Source organism: Chenopodium quinoa, unplaced genomic scaffold (genome assembly GCF_001683475.1).
Source record: "Chenopodium quinoa cultivar QQ74 unplaced genomic scaffold, ASM168347v1, whole genome shotgun sequence".
Classification (NCBI taxonomy): Eukaryota; Viridiplantae; Streptophyta; class Magnoliopsida; order Caryophyllales; family Amaranthaceae; genus Chenopodium; species Chenopodium quinoa.
In genome coordinates, this window is record NW_018745461.1 from 963,982 (window position 1) to 981,251 (window position 17,270).

Sequence of the window (17,270 nt, forward strand, 5' to 3'; positions counted from 1 at the left end):
CTTAGCTCTGGGAGATATCTCCTCTGCATACTTGCTTTGACTCAAAATATACTGTCCCTGGTACGTTTCAACGAAATGCCCCCAAAAAAACTCAACTAACCAAGATCTATCATGGAAAACTCTTACTTGAGAAGAGAAATAATGTCAGACTTGAGTTGTCATCAACATATAACAAAAGGTATGCAATTTTCGTGCCCTGACGAAAAATAAAGAGAGAGTTATCACTCTTACTACACACAAAATCAATCTGCATAATGTAATTGGCAAAGCATTGATATCATGATGCCCTGGGAGCCTGTTTGAGACCATACAAAGATTTGAGGAGCCGACACACATATATATAATAGGGAACATTAGGATCACAAATCACGGAGGTTGATGCATATACTACCTCTGATTTTTTTAGTTGCAACTTTGGAATATTTTATATCTCTCAAATAATACCCCAAAGTTGCAACTAAAAAAAAAATCTGAGGTAGTATACAGTTTCTATGAGGACACCATGAAGAAACGCGTTTTAAACATATAATAATTGATGAATAGGACAATCTCTCCCCGTAGCAATACTCAACATTGTGCGAATAGTTTCTTGTTTCACCATTGGACTAAAAATCTCATCATAGTCAATGCCAACCTATTGAGACTTGCCATTCACAACAAGTCTCGCCTTGTATCGCTCCATTTCACCATCTTTCCTGTACTTGTGTTTAAATAACTACATACAACGAATAATATTCACCCCTGTCCTCGAAAAAAGCAATTAATGAATGAGAAGTCATGAGGCAGTATACTTCATTCAATATGCATCAAAGAAGACAATTAAAAAGAAATTAAAAATGAGAGTGAGGGATAGCTCTAGCTCAAGTGGTTAGAGCTTCCCTCCAAATTTAAGGAGATCCTTAGATCGATTCTCACCCCGCCCTTGTGGCTCTCTAAATACAAAAAAAAAAAAAAAAAAAAAAAAGACGATTAAAAATTTAAGAAAATTAATGGTTGGCTAAACAATTAGAATTCTAAAATTAAAAATCTCCTCTACCAAACTTCACACATAAAAACCCCAATAAACGAAAATACCCCAACAAAATCTAGAATACTACATAAAATAATATACAGTATGAATTTTACTAAAAAAATTTAATTGATGATTTAAAGTACATAAAAAATTGAAAAAGAAATTAAGGGGAAAAGAAGAAAATAAAAGCATTTGAAATCGCCATGAGCTTGAGCGAATTGTAGGCAAATCTCTCCCTGATTTTCACCCTCCTTCAGGAATAATCACCGAAAAAAATTAATAGGCAACAAGGTTTGGAAGGAACTATACAAGGAAGAGGTTGAATTGATAAAGTTATGAGAAAGAGAATGTTAGAAACCTTAATTATAATGATGAGTACAAGAGTATATATACATGAGTAAGCAATAAAATTAGACTGGGTTTATTTGTCTAGATACATTAGCTAAGAGTTAGGGAAAACTTTGACTATCAACAACCTAAAGAGTAAATCAAGGGATTACAAAATTAACACAATAACTTATAATGATTTGAATATCCTTTACATGCCGCCCCCGCAAGACGCACATCCGGAACGAGAGACCAATCTTGGATATAACATATCAAATCTTGTTCAATGTAGGATTTGATGAATTGGAGGTGAGAAGAGTTCATTGCATTGCATTGTGATTCTCCGAGAGGGTTTGGAGAGAGTGGAGCATTAAAAGGGTTATTTTTAATAAAGGAGATAAAGAGAAAGAAGAAATGATGATTTTTTTTAAGGGGAGAAAATTGAGGTATGGAGGACAGAGATGCAATTGCATGTAACTTTTTCCATAGGAGAAGAATTACATTTTTATCATTCAAAGAGAGGATTTGGGGTTTTCCAAAAAATTTTGAAAAAATGAGGTTATGTTTGCAGCACTCGGTTGATAGACTACGGGTTTGGGCCAAAAAAGGGATTTTTTTTTCATAACTAGAGGTTTGGAGAAAAAAAAATTGATTATTGGCATCTTTTGGTGTATGAAATACGAGGGTGCCAAAAGAGTTGATATAGAAAGTTTGATTTGGGTTTGAAGCTTTCCGAGAAGGAAGAGAGCTTGAATATGGTCACTATCATTATTTGTCGGTGCGGCAAAGGATTTTGATAGTGAGCCATTAATATGATAATGGCGTAGTAGCGGAAGCGGGAAAAAAAATGGATTAATAGCTCATGATATCATGGTAGAGTTATGAGAAAGAGAATGTTGGAAAGCTTAATTATATTGATGAGTACAAGAGTATATATATCACAAGAGTAAGCAATAAAATTATACTAGTTCGTTACATTTGTCTAGATACATTACTGTAGACACCTAAAAATGTCTCCCCAAAACCAAACCCGATGATGAACAACCTTTCACCGTCATTATTGGTCGAGTTGAGTATTATATCTTGGAGTACTTAAATCCTCATTCAATCCCAATGGATTTCATAAACCAATCCAATTTCTATCCCATTTCCCCAAACCATAACTTATTTTTCTCTTTTCGTGCCTTTAAACCCTTAAAATCATTCATTTTGCGTCCTAATTAGTATTATGTGCACCATGGTGCACCTAAAAATAGGTGCACCACATCTATAATTTTGAACATTTAGTAAAAAAACTGAACATTTTACAAAAAATGAACATTTAGTAAAAAAATATGAACACGTCACATAAATTTAACATAAACATGAAACTTTTATGTTCATATTTTATAAAGAAATGTTCGTTTTGTATACACTAAATGTTCAATTCATATATAACAAAATTCTTGAATTATTAAGAGTAATTCAAAATTTGCCTGACTCGTAATAATTCAAAATTTGTGATTGTTCATATTTATTTACTAAATGTTCAAAATTTGTTATTGTTCATATTTTTTTGCTAAATGTTCAAAAGTATAGGCGTGGTGCATTGCGATTTTTCAAATTGTTTTACTATGTAGTCAAAATTTGCGATGTTCAGATCTTTTTACTAAATGTTTAAAATTCGCAATTGTTCAGATTTTTTTAACTAAATGCTCAAAAGTATAGGCGTGATGCATTGCGATTGTTCAGATTTTTTAACTAAATGATCAAAATTTGCGATGTTAAGAAGTTTTTACTACATGTTCAAAATTTGCAATTGTTCAATTTTTTTTACTAAATGTTCAAAAGTATAGGTGTGGTGCACCTCAAAAGTATAGGTGTGGTGCACCTAATTCTAGGTGCATCATGGTACATCTTAAAATTTGCGTTTGTGTCCTTTTTATAAAAATGTTTATACCATTTTATTTTGGTCCATAATCTTGGTCCAATGATTGAATAGTTGGATGGGTTGAAAAGAGCTTTCCAAAGATATATTATAAGCTCAAATCCGAGTTATAACGAATAAGCTATGGGCAAAATACTAAACTGAGCCCAAACTAAACTTAAGCCCACCTTACCTACAACCCAATGATCATCTAAAGGGTCCAAAGGCTTTAATCTCATTCCTAAACCAATTAGAATTAATTTGAGCTTATATAAGTTTCTAATGGATATTAACACTAGGTGAAAAAAGAAGATTGACAGCGAGTAATGCCCACCGGTTTTTAAAAACCGGTGGGGAAAAATGGGGGGAAAAATGAGGGAAGGGTATTGCTGAACCGGTGGGGAAAATATTAATCCCACAAGTTTTGAACCGGTGGCTTTGTTAAAAAAAAAAAAACTTGCCCCCCTTTATAAACCCCTAACCCTAACTCTCTCCTCTCTCCCCTCTCATCCTCTCTCCTGCTCTCCCCTCTCCCCTCTCCTCTTTCTCCCTTTCTCTCTCCTGCCTGCGATCTCCTCCTTCTCTCTCCGGCGATCTATTCCTTCTCTCGTCTCACCCCTCTCTCTCCTTCTCTCTCGTCGCCCTCCTCTTCTTTCCCCTCAAAGGCCACTACCACCGCCACTAACCGCCGCCACTTTCTCTCTCCTCGTGATGAAACCATGGTGTAGACACCCAATTGTGTCTCCCCAAAACCAAACCCAATGATGAATGCCTTTCGCGTCGAATCATAATCAAATGAAGTGAAAGTGTGAAAAGTCTAGTGATGCAGTTAGTTTTTATTAAAATCTTTTTTGTTGTTTTCGAAAATCAACTCTGTTTTTATGAAAATATCCAATTTAGTTTAATTTGGTCCATGATAAGGGTCCAATAATAGTGTAGTTGGATGGGGCTTTAAAAGAGCTTTCCAACGATATATTATAAGCCTAATTCCGATGAATAATGAGGAAGTTGTGGCCAAAATACTAAACTGGGCCCAGTTTGATCTTTACATACATCCTAATGATCTAGGGGAGGGCCCATTATTATTCCTAAAGCTAGTAGGATTGATTATAGTTTTCTAGAATCATCTAGAAGGTTCTTTTCATATCCTAGTGGAATTAGGATTGATAATTATGTCTACGAGTTTTACGTGGAATAAAATATTGTTTTATATGAAATTATAATTTTAGCCTTCATACGGACTTTACGACTCAATTTTATTGATAAGTGGACTCCGTGTTGAAAGCGTGTAGAAAATCCCAGTTGTCGCTAAACGACAAGCTTGTTGCCTGGCGACAAGGTAATTTGTTGGCGACAGCGTGGAGTTTTATTCCTTTTCAAATTCTGATTATTTTCCGGACTATTTTCCTATAAATAGAGTCCCCGGACCTCCGTTTTCAATCATCAACTCTCATCAAGGAATACTTAATTCTCTCTCTCTTTCTAAACCAACTTTTACTAAACACAATTCCGCACTCACAAGTTCTTGAAACACCTAGCCAAGTTCAAAGTTGCCTTTGCCCTAGACGTGAAAGGTTAATTGTAACACCCTAAAAATTCCTTTCCTTTAAAAATACCTATTTTACTCCTTAAAATACGGTTTAGGAATATCTAAGACATTACCGCCACCGTGAGAACGGCTAAGGCAATTATCAAAGACACACAGCGGAAGACTTAGAATTAAAATCCGTTCAAAACAAGTCAACTTAAAGACAACCAAACGTAAGTAAAGTTTAAAACCAAAACAAACGAAGTCAAATAAAATCAAACTACAACTTGGAACCACTAAAGGCCCTTATTCAAAACCGTTCCAAAACCAAACCTTTGCGTTAGTCCACACAAAATGTATCATAAATAAATAAAGCATAAAACACATCGTAAACTAGCATGATTCACTCTTCACTCATGCCCCATCATGAATATGCTTCAACCTGAAAAATTTATCTCTACTTGTCCCCACTACTCTCCATTAAAAATGGGTCATCATAGGGCCAAGATAAAGACATGGCCAAACACATAAACACACACACAATCAGCAAAGTTGAGTACGTAAGCGTAATTAAACACACTAACATGCTTTCACCTATCAACACACCCTTACCTCAATGCACCTGTTTACAAGCACACACAACAATCAACAAGACACTTTAAATAGACACTAAATAATTCATTTAGCGTTGATTACGCATCGAACGGGTTGCCAACTATACCTCCCCCAAATAAATTGAGGTTAACTGACACGGGAGCTAATCGTGCCAGCGACAAAACCAGTCAAAGGTGGCGGAATTCCTGCGCATAATAATAAATAAAAAGGAATGTACAACGTCCTGTACTCCATTAGAAGTTATGGTTAAATATAAAACCCCATAACTCCCCCCATTGTTCATACTCAAGGTATATACGTTCCAAGAGTATTGGTGCGTAATCTCTTTCACTTTACGTTATTTACGTGTTATTGGACTTGGTGATGACTCTCAAAGCATAATAAATCAATCAACAATAATTATTCAATCAACCAAACATACCAATTTAATTCTTGAAAAATTAGTGACCACATATTATTCAATGTTGAACCCTTTTTAATTCTACCTCAATGTCAAAGACACCTTAAACGCATAAAGCGCCAAAAATCCTATCCCTCGGTGTTAAAAACACCTTAAGTGCACAAAGACACCAACATACAATTTATTCTTCGTGTACATAGACACTTATATAACTCCTTCCTCATGCTTAAAGCATCAATAAAAATTATATGAACCATAATAAAATTCCTTTTCAATATTCCAAACTAAATTAAACAATTAGTTTAATTAAACATGCTCTCTATCATTCCATAAATAAATATGTGGTTCATAAATAATATTTCAAGCTATTATTTTTCATTCAATAATCCATCACAAATAAATCATGCTTCATAATCCAATCACCAATAATATCCAAATCATAATTTTCATTCCAAACCTAGCATGATATTACTTGTAATCAATCAAACACATTTAGCATGCTACTACATCAACATAAATATGCTAAGTACGCGAACGTACCTCAATTAAGCCCATAAAGTGGCCGAAAATACTACAATAATTTCCGAATCAAGTCTCCTACATAAAGGGACAATAATACTAAATTAATTACCCTTGTATACACAATTTCCAGCAACTTAAACTCACTTTAAACCATTTAAAATAATCTGAAAATTATTTAAAAACCCCTAATTAAACTCCTTTTTAATAGGTAATCACACCCTTTTATTAAAATCACAATTATACTACTTTAAATAAAATTCCAGCATTTTAAACTAATCAAAAACCACTTCAAAACTTCATCAAAATACATCTTTATACTTAAATTATCCATAGAAAAATTAAATTATCTCTTACCCTTTAAACTCAAGGATAAAATTTAAAAAAAACTTCGTTAAAAACCAAAAACTGCCCGAAAATCATTTTTAGAGGCTGAATTTGGCCACGAGAGGGTGGTGTTCACTACCTAAGGTAGTGAGTCTTTCTTAAAACATTGTTTCCACATAGAAAACACTACTTTTTTTTATCTAAATCGGATGAGTTTAAAACCTGGTCGGGATTAAAACGGGATTAATATTAACGAACGAAAAAATCTAAAAATTAAAACACGAATTTACGTGTTCAAAATAATCTGGAATTAAGTTAAACTAATTAGTAGTTATAATCACCAAAATATCATTACTATAAAATCCCTAAATCAATTGTTCATAAAAACCCTAAAAATCAAGTCTTTAATAATTTTAAAACCCTAACTTATAATTTTATGAAATCTGAAAATAAAACACTTTATTATTTAAAATTTACAATCTTTAATCATCAAAACATAATTATGATACTAATCAAACATACTTTGAATAATTAAAACCACAACTCATAAATCAATTATTATAATTACACAATTAATAAAACAAAAGAGAAGAAAATAAGACTAACCTTTTTGTGTGGGAATTTTTGGGGATAAATGGAGTATTTATAGTGTAGAGAAGGTTAGGGTAGGTTTGGGCTTCATAAAAATAATGGACTTTAAATGAAGAAATAGGTGGCCCAAAAGTAAAAATAGGATGATTGGGTTTATAAGAAAGATGGGCTACATTTGGATTAAATACTTGTTGACCCAAATATAAATACTTGCTTTATCTATAATCCAATAATTAAAATGGTTTGACCCAAAATATATTTTATAATTAAATAAATAATTTATAAAATACATTAAAAATACGGGGTATTACATTAATACCTTCTAAGGGTTTGGTCCCAAATCCAGTCTAAATTTTTTAACTCTTTCTTTCAATTATTTAATTTAATTCTTTGATTTATTATTTTATTAAAGTTTACTAACGCGTGTATTTTGTTATTAGAAAGAGGTACGAGGCTTCAAAGTAAGTAATTAGCTTACTCCCTTTTTAATTTCAATGTAGAAAACATGTTTAGATTTGATTAATTCCTAGCTAATATCATGTTAGGATGTTTTTTATTACTTTCTTGAATCATGTTTAAGGTGCCTTTTATTCTTTCTAATAGCATGTTAGTACCATGTTAGGTTTAAAGCTTTGATCTTTAATGCTTAGTGACATGTTAGGATTTGTTATTAATCTTGTTAGTATCATGCCTAGGATCTTGCTATTTTTATTAAGCTTTATTATTATTATGACCATGATTGTTATTATGATGATTATGATTATGTTGCTTGGTTGTTATTTATTGTTATTGCTTGATCACGCCTTTTTATGCATGTTTAAAGGGAATTTGTATTTGAAATCACGCTTAATAAGATAATGAAAATTTTCAATGGTAGCTATGTACTTTTTCTCATTCTCAATGGTAACAAAATATTTTGCAAATTCTCCCAAGTAGCATTACTTTTTATAAGTTTCCCTAACATGACAATAATTGTATAATTTGCAAGTAATTAGCTTTAAAAAAAAAAAAGAATTAGCCTAATAATTTAAAGAAAAAAAGATATTTTTAAAAAGTGGGACTAAAACCCTCCGCCAAGCAGCCACCTCCACGGCGTCGGCTAGCACCGCTGGAAACCTAAATACCCCGCATAGCTATCCCGAAAACACCTTGTTCTCCCAAAAACCCACCCGAAACAACTTCATTCTCCGCGAAACCCACCCATAGCCACCTCACCATTCTCTCTGAAACACATCCATTACCTCCTTAATCTCCCCGAAACCCTCTCAAAGTCCATATCAAAACCCACCCCGATTCCCGAAATTCCATGGTTCAGCTTAAAACCCTAATTTTCATTATTTTGAGGGGTGGGATATTGTGGGTTTCGTGTGGCCAGTGGGGTTGAGGCAGGGTTGACTGAGAGGGCATAAGGACAAGGAAGAGGAGGTGGGCAGATGTTGTAGTCCGGCAATCATGGTTGATTATGGAGGTGGAAGTGGAAAGGAAAGGGAAGGGGAAGACATTTTTTTTTAATTAAGCTTTTTTTTGTTATTTATTAGTTTAATTTTGGTTTAATTAAGTTAATTAGTTGATAATTGTAAAAATATTGTTTTGTTAGAGAAACTTTTAAAAAATAATGCTATTTGGGAGAATTTGTCAAATATTTTTTTACCATTGAGAATGGGCAAAAGTATATGGTTACCAATCTACCATTGAGCATTTCCCTAAGATAATTAATAATTTGGTTTAGGCTAATATTATTTTAATTCAAGTGATCGCCAATAATAGATTTATTTGAGCATTAATATTTAACCAACATAGATTAAATAGGTTTAGGGTTAATATAATGATTGCATATTAGTCAGAAAGCGCACATGAGTACGAGTAGAATTAAGTAAAGGCCTATTTTATAGGGCAGGTTTGATCTATTTTAGATTGGATTCGTACCCTCATCCACGAACCCTATTTGGTTCTAGACCTTTTGGAGTTAACGATCTCATGGATCGTTAAGGGGTGTAACCTTCACCTCGTGAACGGTTTACAAGTTCCTAAAACTTGTTGGCGACTCTTTTGCTCTCTTTTCCTTCCCTTTGGACGCCACCATACTTCAGTGTATGATCACATTGGGGTTCAAGTTGAGGTTAATGCTTGAAATATTCCCTACATTTTTTGGCGACTCCACTAGGGAGGATTTCTATTTTAATTCCTGAAATTTATTTTGATAATGATTTAGAATGAGCGGATGAGACTCGAAAAGTTCTAAGTATTTCATGTGCATAATTTTGATTAACATTATTGTCATATGCATAAAAAAGGTCCTCATTTTATAGACCATCCGAAATGAGTAAAAAACATTGGATTTTTACATGTAGGAAATTTGAGAAATAACTTTCACAACTAGAATCGAAATAATACTGCGAAAACTGGAAAATTTTAAGAACACAAAAAGCTGCTGAGGCATGTAGGAACTAGCGTCAGAAAACAGAGCTTGTCGCCTATAAAGTGCTTCTGTCGCCTGGCGACAGGAGTATTTTTGCGGCGACAGTCCCTGTAGTCTGGCGCCATGTTCTTCCAATACCGAGCCAGAACTCTGCCTTCTTGTTTTGACCAGTTCTAGCACTGTTAGCTCGATTTTACTTCTTGATTGAGTTTTTCTCACTTTTCTAAAACCCGTATGTGTTCTACATATGGACATAACCCTTTGGGGGTTCACGATCCATCTACCCAATCGAACGCTCCTGGCAACGACGGGTACATCTGAGTTTGTGAATCCACCAAACCGTGGAAGCAAGTTTTTAACTTGCGGGGTCCCATCCATACGCCCCAACCCTTCCAAAGGTAAGGCTTTCGCGCGATGCATCCGGACTCATAACCATGGACCCTCTTTGACTAACCAATATCGTTGAACTTTAGAGAACTAGAGCCATGGTTAGGTTGCAAACTCATTGCATCATGTTGTTACTATTTGACTAGTTGTGCATTCTTTTCTTGTACATAACCTATATGTGGTAACCGTTTGTTTGACTTGTGTTTAAGTCTAAATAAACCAATTAATGACTAAAAGGACTTTGTCTAATTAATGAATTAATTAATTTGACTAATTAAAGACTAATAAAATAATCAAAACCGACCTAGTACGACTTTAGGCATGTCCTTTTAGAGTAAAAAAACTGGAAACATTCCCAGATTAATGTTCCAGCAATGGCGCAGGAGTTTGGGCTATGGCGCCAAACTTCAGGTTGTGGCGACAGTCCTATTGCTTTGGCGACAGCCTAGATCTTTGCTCGATTCATCACGACGAGTCTAATTAAACAATTTGCTAATCAGTTTGACCAAGTTGTTAATGACTTTAGCCATATTTAGTCCTTAATTGAGTCTTGGCACCTAGTTCCATGGTCATACACAAGAGTCAAAGCATGTCACTTGCACTCACTAATAAAGCACACACTTAACATGTATGTCACACTTTGACCATGTCTAGAGAGTCTTGTATGCACGTGTTTTCCGTCATATTTTTAAGGGGGTAAGTCGGATATTAATCCTCCTATTAAACCACCTGTTTGAACCCATTCCCAAAAATATGCACCTTATATTTGCTTTTTTCTCTTTTTAAATCATAAAGTCAAAGTCAATTTAAGTCAAGTCATTAAAACAAAAAAATGGTTTAATTCACAGCGCATGTTCAAGAAAGGAAGGGCGTCTAATCAAGGACAACACTTTCGTTCAAGTTCTACTTTTTGATAAGCCAGTCAGTCGAAAAAGAAAAGCTAAGAAGATAATGGCAACTCAAGAAGAAGTCATACTAGTTCGTCAAAAATAGGTTTTAACCTCGAGTTTAAGCCTAATTATGATCGGGCTTAGTTAATTTGGACCTTAATTCATTTTGTTTTGGGTCAGGCTAGTCGTTTTTCATTCTTGTGACTTAATCAGTTGTCTATAAGCATTCTTCACTTTGATCCAACAAAAAGAAGATTTTAGTTATCGTCATAGCACTTCCGGTCGGGACAAAAGGCCAAAAGTAGATGTCTACATAGAGTAGGATCTCGGAATGGTGGTCCCAAATCTGCACTAAGTTTAGAGTTAGTATCGACAGGAGTTGATGCGGGTTTACAAGAAGCCATACTTGCAAAAACTAAGATCTCCTGTGCATATTTCTACCGAGACATAAATAAATATTACGGTGTACGAGTCACTGCAATCCCCACAAAATAGCTCAAAGGCCTCACATCTGACATAGGAAAATCAGTTTGTAACTGAGAAACGATTCATGTTCACAACCTGTCATTAAATGTGGTTAATATAATATCATCAACATAAAGAGGCAAATAAGCTATATTATCTCCTTGCCGGAAAGTAAACAACGAATTATCACTCTTAGCAATGATATATATTATATTTTGATGATATTTGTCGTAGTTATCGGATATATTTGTATTTGTATCCTTATCATATTAGATCTCCTAACATGATTAGATTTAGTCTTGTAACACTATATATTGATCAATATATGGTTTCAAAATTGAACATTTACATATGTGATTCGAAATCCGAAAAAATATAGGATGACGTCATTATGAAAGTAAGAGGGGTGCAAGTGCCGCTACCTACACCTAGGCAAAAATTTGCGGCCATATTCCGCTTGTTAACACTAGCGGGCCGAGCTAAGCCCTCTTAATTATTATTTTTTTCTGAAAATAATTGTCCAAGCCCGTTTATAAGTGGGACAAGAGGACCGGGCTTAGCAAGTTTTTCCATCCATGATCAACTCTATGTCTCTATTTGTGTATATGCAAAACACTGCACGGAACCCAAGAAAATTTTTCATAATAATTAATTAATGAATTAAAGAATAAGTAATTAAGGCTAGAAGAGAGAATGAAGACAATTAATCACCACCAACAACAACAACAGTCAGCCCACTAGGCTACCACCATAGCCAGAACCACCACCACCACCATTCACCCAAAACCACCGCAAACCACCACCACTCACCCAGAACCACCGCAAAACCACCACCCTACTCACCCAAAACCATCGCAAAACCACCACTACTCACCCAGAACCACCGCAAACCCACCTTGCTCACCAATAACCACCACTTAAGCAACTCGAAATCAACCCCCCCCACTCACCCCAAAACACCAGAAATCTTCTCCCACTTACCCCGATCCACCTCGACCCACCCTTACTCACCCCAAAACACCTTAACCACCCTAAACCCACACCACCATTAACCCCGACCAAGTCCCGTCAAACCCACCCCGAAAACCCCAAAACCAATCAAAACGTTCCACCACTAACCTCGATCTACTCGAAACTACCCTAAAAACCTCTTAAACCCCGATCTAATTTAGTTGCTTAATTGTGTTTATGATATTAAAAAAATTACTAAAAAAGAAAAGAATGGGAAAGTTGCATCTAATATGAATTTTCCGTTTTTGGCAAAAGTTGCATATAATGTGTTCCGGAGGTTGTATATTATTAAAAAAAAAATAATAAATAAATAAAAAAAACCAACCTTGTACAGTTGTACCTTATTCTAAAAACAGAAAAGCCCAAAAAATAGGAGCAAAAATATAAATGTTGTTTGGTTAACACATGAAGGCATTGTGTCATAACTCATAAACACATCGAAAACATCGAACTGGCTGACTTTCTTTTTCTTTTTTTTTTTCATTCTCAAGGAAAACCGGATCTAACTGATTCTCAACTGCTATTTGTCGCTCCCAATTTACCAGGTAACGCTCCCTTTTTAACTTGAATGGACCACTATGCCCTTTATGCAATTTGTGTTATAAAAAGGACCTTGTTCCCCATTTGGACACCATACATGAAACGGTCCCCTCACTTCACGACATTGCTGTCCCGAGCCTCCCAAAATCGGTCCCCATGGCCTTGCAACCAAATCGGTCCCCACGACCACCTAAATGTTCTATTTTTAAAAATCGTGAAATTTTCCGACGGGTCTTGGGTCATGGACGACGAGTGGAACATACGTACGCCGGAGAATGCGTCGGATCATTCTGTAAGTTTTTTTTATTTTATTTTCGGTAATTAGGACATCCGCCTATAATTTCCGGATGTCCTAGGTACATCCGCCTAAAATTTCCAGATGTACCATGGAACATCCGGAAATTTCAAGCGGAAGATGGGATCCGCCTAAAAAATCCGGATGTTCCATGGTACATCCGGAAATTTTAGGCGGATGTACCAAGGGACATCCGAAAATTTTAGGCGGATGTCCCTATTCATATTTTTTTTTTAAATGTTAAGTACGTTTATTTAATTTTTTTTATGTTTATTAAGTTTTTTTTTGATGTATTTTTTTGTGGTCTTGTGATTATTGTTGTGATTTAGTATTTGATAATTAATGTAATTTTGTTGTATTAATATGATTATTAGTAATATGTTTATTTTTTGTTTCATTATTATTATTATTATTATTTATATTATTATTATTATTATTGAAAATATTATTATTATTATTATTATTATTTATTAATTAATTAATGTTATGGTCTTATAAATTGTTTTGTAGTTGTTATTATAATTTTTTATTATCATTAATATTGTTATTGTTTTGTATTTGTATTTGTTGTTATTGTTATTAGTATTGTTATTATTATTATTATTATTTTTATTATTATTAGTATTGTTTTTTTTATTATTATTATTATAATTATAATAATAATAATAATTATTATTATTATTATTTTGACATAAAGCATGTTTTGTTTAATAATTATAGGATATGGAATCTGAGGAAGGCGGTGACGGTGTGAATTATAGTGGGAATTTTGTCACCGATACGTTTTTTCCTACATTTGACGATGCAGTTACATGGGCTGATGGTGTTTCCATAAAATTGGGATTTATATTGGTGAAATCGTCTTATAACAAAACCAAAGATGGTCGGCCGTATCGGTATTTGCGATGTGATCGGTCACGAAGGAGCAAGCCGAGAGATTTGGAGAACGCGATACGGAAGGACACCAAAACCAAAGCTAATGGTTGTCCATTCTACATCAAGATATATTATGACGTGAGCACCGAAAGTTGGAAGATCATTGCGAAAAATGATCACATCGGGACACATAACCACCCAATGATTGTGTACCCAGAGGGTCACCGTAAAGTGAGCGGATTGAGTCCGGGTGCAAAACAGGTTGTGCGGGACATGACAAAGTCCAAGGTTGCTCCCCGTAACATCATGTCCACTATTGCCGAGCAATTTCCTGATGATCATCCAAACATCCGACACATTTACAATTGCCGAAATGACTTCAGGATGGAGATGTCCGAAGGAAGAGGAGTTGTTCAGCAATTTCTTCATCTGGCGAGAGAGAGTAAATACATTTACTGGGTCACGAAAGATGATCACAACGTTTTGCAACATGCATTTATGGTGCACCCGATCATGGTCAACATACTCCGCACATACCCACATGTCATAGGTATGGATTCTACTTACAAGACCAATCGATATAACATGCCTTTCTTTGAGGTAGTAGGCGTGACACCGACAAACCAGAATTTTCTAGTTGGATATGTTTTCATGCGCGACGAGTGCACGACTAGCTATCGGTGGGTGTTGCAGAGATTAAGGGAGTTGATTGGGTTTGATATAGAGCCATCTGTATTTATTTCAGACCGTGATCTTGGGCTTTGTGCGGCTTTGAGAGAAGTCTTTCCAGGGACGTCACATTTACTCTGTCTATGGCACATCAACAGAGATGTGGAGGCTAAGGTGACGAAGATGTTTGGAAACAAGACGGCTGGTGTCAGTTTTAGAGCTGGGAGATGGTTCAAAATCGTGAATGCAACAACACAGGCGGAGTATGATCGTGCTCTAACTGCCATGCAAGTGAGGTGGGGAAAATATCCGGAAGTGATTCAGTATGTTCAGAGAACATGGCTTTGTCATAAGGAGAAATTTGTGAAATTTTGGACGAACCAGATTCTTCATTTTGGTAACACCACCAACTGCAGAGTTGAGAGCCAACATTCAGCAGTGAAAACTTGGTTTGAATCATCCACAGGTTAGTTTTATGATTTTATTAGTTGTTCTGGTTGTTACGAAATTGTAATTGTATTTGAATTAACTAATTAGAATCATTGGCAGGTGCTTTGGATACCGTATGGGCCCGAGTCCATTATCATATTGGTAATCGCATCATACAAATTCGTAATGAGTTGGAGGCATCAAGGTCTAAAATTGGTCAGATGTACAGACAGTTGCCGCTGTCACGTATAAATGGCAAAGTGTCTCAACATTGTTTGAAAGTTCTGGATAAGGAGACGAAAAGGATGCGGGATTTGAGTTACCAGGTCCATGAACGGTGCGGATGTGCTATGCGTATGACCCATGGTCTTCCATGTGCTTGCCAGATACATGATTCGATAGTTGCACAGACAGGATTGTATAGCAGCCAAATTCATTCTTTCTAGAAGATACTGGTTATTGGTGATGGTGTTAACATTCCTGAAGTGGTAAATGATTCGACCGAGGAGGCTGCACATTTTCGGTCCCTAATCGACGAAGTCATGGAAAGTGACCCGGCCGTACGTCGAAATGTAACGCGAATCATTGAAGAGGAGCTACATCCAGATCATTCACACCTTGAAGAACCACATATCAACCTTAACACTCGTGGTCGACCGAAGAGAAATAACACTAGGCGTGATCGTAGCTATTTCGAGCATGTGAACCGTCAACACACTCAACGTGGTGGTGACCCAGAACCAGGTAATACTAAAATTCTATATTTAATATAAAAATATGTAAACTTAATACTTGTAGCTTTACTAATAATTTATCTTTTAATTTTGTGTTGTAGATCCAAGTGACATTAGTCAATGCAGGTATTTGAACTTGCTTCCAGCCCCAATGTTGCCGTACATTACGTTTTGGAAGGATGTCATTGGTGATGGGAACTGTGGCTTTCGTTGTGTCGCCGACTTCTTCTTTGGCGATCAAAATCAGTGGTTTGACGCTCGGGAAACAATAGCGAACAAGATCGCTGGTCATCCTGCTTTGTACGAACGGATTTACGGGCTTGGGCGACTTTGGATGAACGTGGAGCGTATTCGATGGGATGGTGGGGCTGTCGGGGAGCGACATTGGATGGTTACAATTCAAGATTTATTTCCTATTGCTACGTGGTTCAACGCAAGTGTGATTTGTCTCGGAGTAGGCCTAGTACCAACTTGCTACTACCCATGCATCACAGTCTTACCGCTTAGGGCACGCAACGGGGTTCGGTCACCGACTCGAGAGTTTGTGATTGCTACAGTTGGTGGATCACATTTTATCCGTCTTGACCTTGTACCTGATTCACCACTCCCGCCGATCGCCGGTTGGTGGACGGAACACCACGAGGATAGTGTCAATGGATGGGATCAAGCATATCAATTGAGAAGGGACATGTGGGATGCATTAGTTAGGTAGTTTGTAATGTACATTCACTAACTTTGAACATTTGTAACAAAATTAGAATTATGAAATTAATTTTAAATGTATTTGCTTTTAATCTAACATGATATGCAACAAAACATCAAATATAAAATAAAATAAGTGTCCAGTTTATGCATTACATTTTAAAAAAAATTAAAAATAAGTTCATAACATAATTAAAACCACTAACAGAACATCTAATCAACATAATCTAAAGTCCCATTTTTGACCTCCAATCAAATACAAGCTGCTCAGTCATTGTTCGAGTCTCACTCGACATTTCAGGATACTCAGCTAGTGCTCTTTGGTGAATCTCCATGGACCGACCCATCCACTGCAAATCAAACAATAACATATTATAAACACAAAAATTCATAGAAGTCATTGTTAATATAATAATAAGTATAAATACTTACGTAATCAGTGTTAGTCTGCTCAGGCAGGTTGCTTGTAACTCCTGCACCTGGAGATACCCGCGGGTGAGAAAACCTGTACATCCACTGCATGTAACCAGGCGCAACCGAAGGAGCTGCAGCACTAAGCCTGGGTAGGGCACCTAAAACAACACTCTGAGATACCCCAGGGACAAACCTGTTCCACATCACAGCTGTC

The 17,270-nt window shown here is 35.7% G+C and overlaps 2 protein-coding genes across 2 annotated transcripts; one reads left to right on the top strand and one right to left on the bottom strand.

Moving 5' to 3' along the window:
• The first annotated feature begins 13,955 nt into the window (after window positions 1–13,955).
• LOC110714816 lies at window positions 13,956–16,652 on the top strand. Its single transcript, XM_021893367.1, has 4 exons — window positions 13,956–15,243; window positions 15,327–15,532; window positions 15,653–15,950; window positions 16,042–16,652. The coding sequence occupies exons 1-4, from the start codon at window positions 13,956–13,958 to the stop codon at window positions 16,650–16,652; spliced, it is 2,403 nt and encodes an 800-aa protein (XP_021749059.1).
• Window positions 16,653–16,675: 23 nt separating this feature from the next.
• Window positions 16,676–17,264, bottom strand: LOC110714927. The gene is made up of 2 exons (XM_021893480.1): window positions 17,075–17,264; window positions 16,676–16,992 (listed from the first exon to the last, which is right to left on the bottom strand). The coding sequence occupies exons 1-2, from the start codon at window positions 17,258–17,260 to the stop codon at window positions 16,870–16,872; spliced, it is 309 nt and encodes a 102-aa protein (XP_021749172.1). The 5' UTR covers window positions 17,261–17,264; the 3' UTR covers window positions 16,676–16,869.
• Window positions 17,265–17,270: the final 6 nt, after the last annotated feature.

Bases quoted from the DNA above. Each gene is read 5' to 3' on its own strand.
- LOC110714927 (XM_021893480.1), bottom strand. From the start codon at position 17,260: ATGTGGAACAGGTTTGTCCCTGGGGTATCTCAGAGTGTTGTTTTAGGT. The intron at 16,993-17,074 runs GTAAGTATTTAT...TTTGATTTGCAG, and splicing joins AGCAGACTAACACTGATTAC to TGGATGGGTCGGTCCATGGA.
- LOC110714816 (XM_021893367.1), top strand. From the start codon at position 13,956: ATGGAATCTGAGGAAGGCGGTGACGGTGTGAATTATAGTGGGAATTTT. The intron at 15,244-15,326 runs GTTAGTTTTATG...AATCATTGGCAG, and splicing joins TTGGTTTGAATCATCCACAG to GTGCTTTGGATACCGTATGG. The intron at 15,533-15,652 runs GTCCATGAACGG...CATTCTTTCTAG, and splicing joins TGCGGGATTTGAGTTACCAG to AAGATACTGGTTATTGGTGA.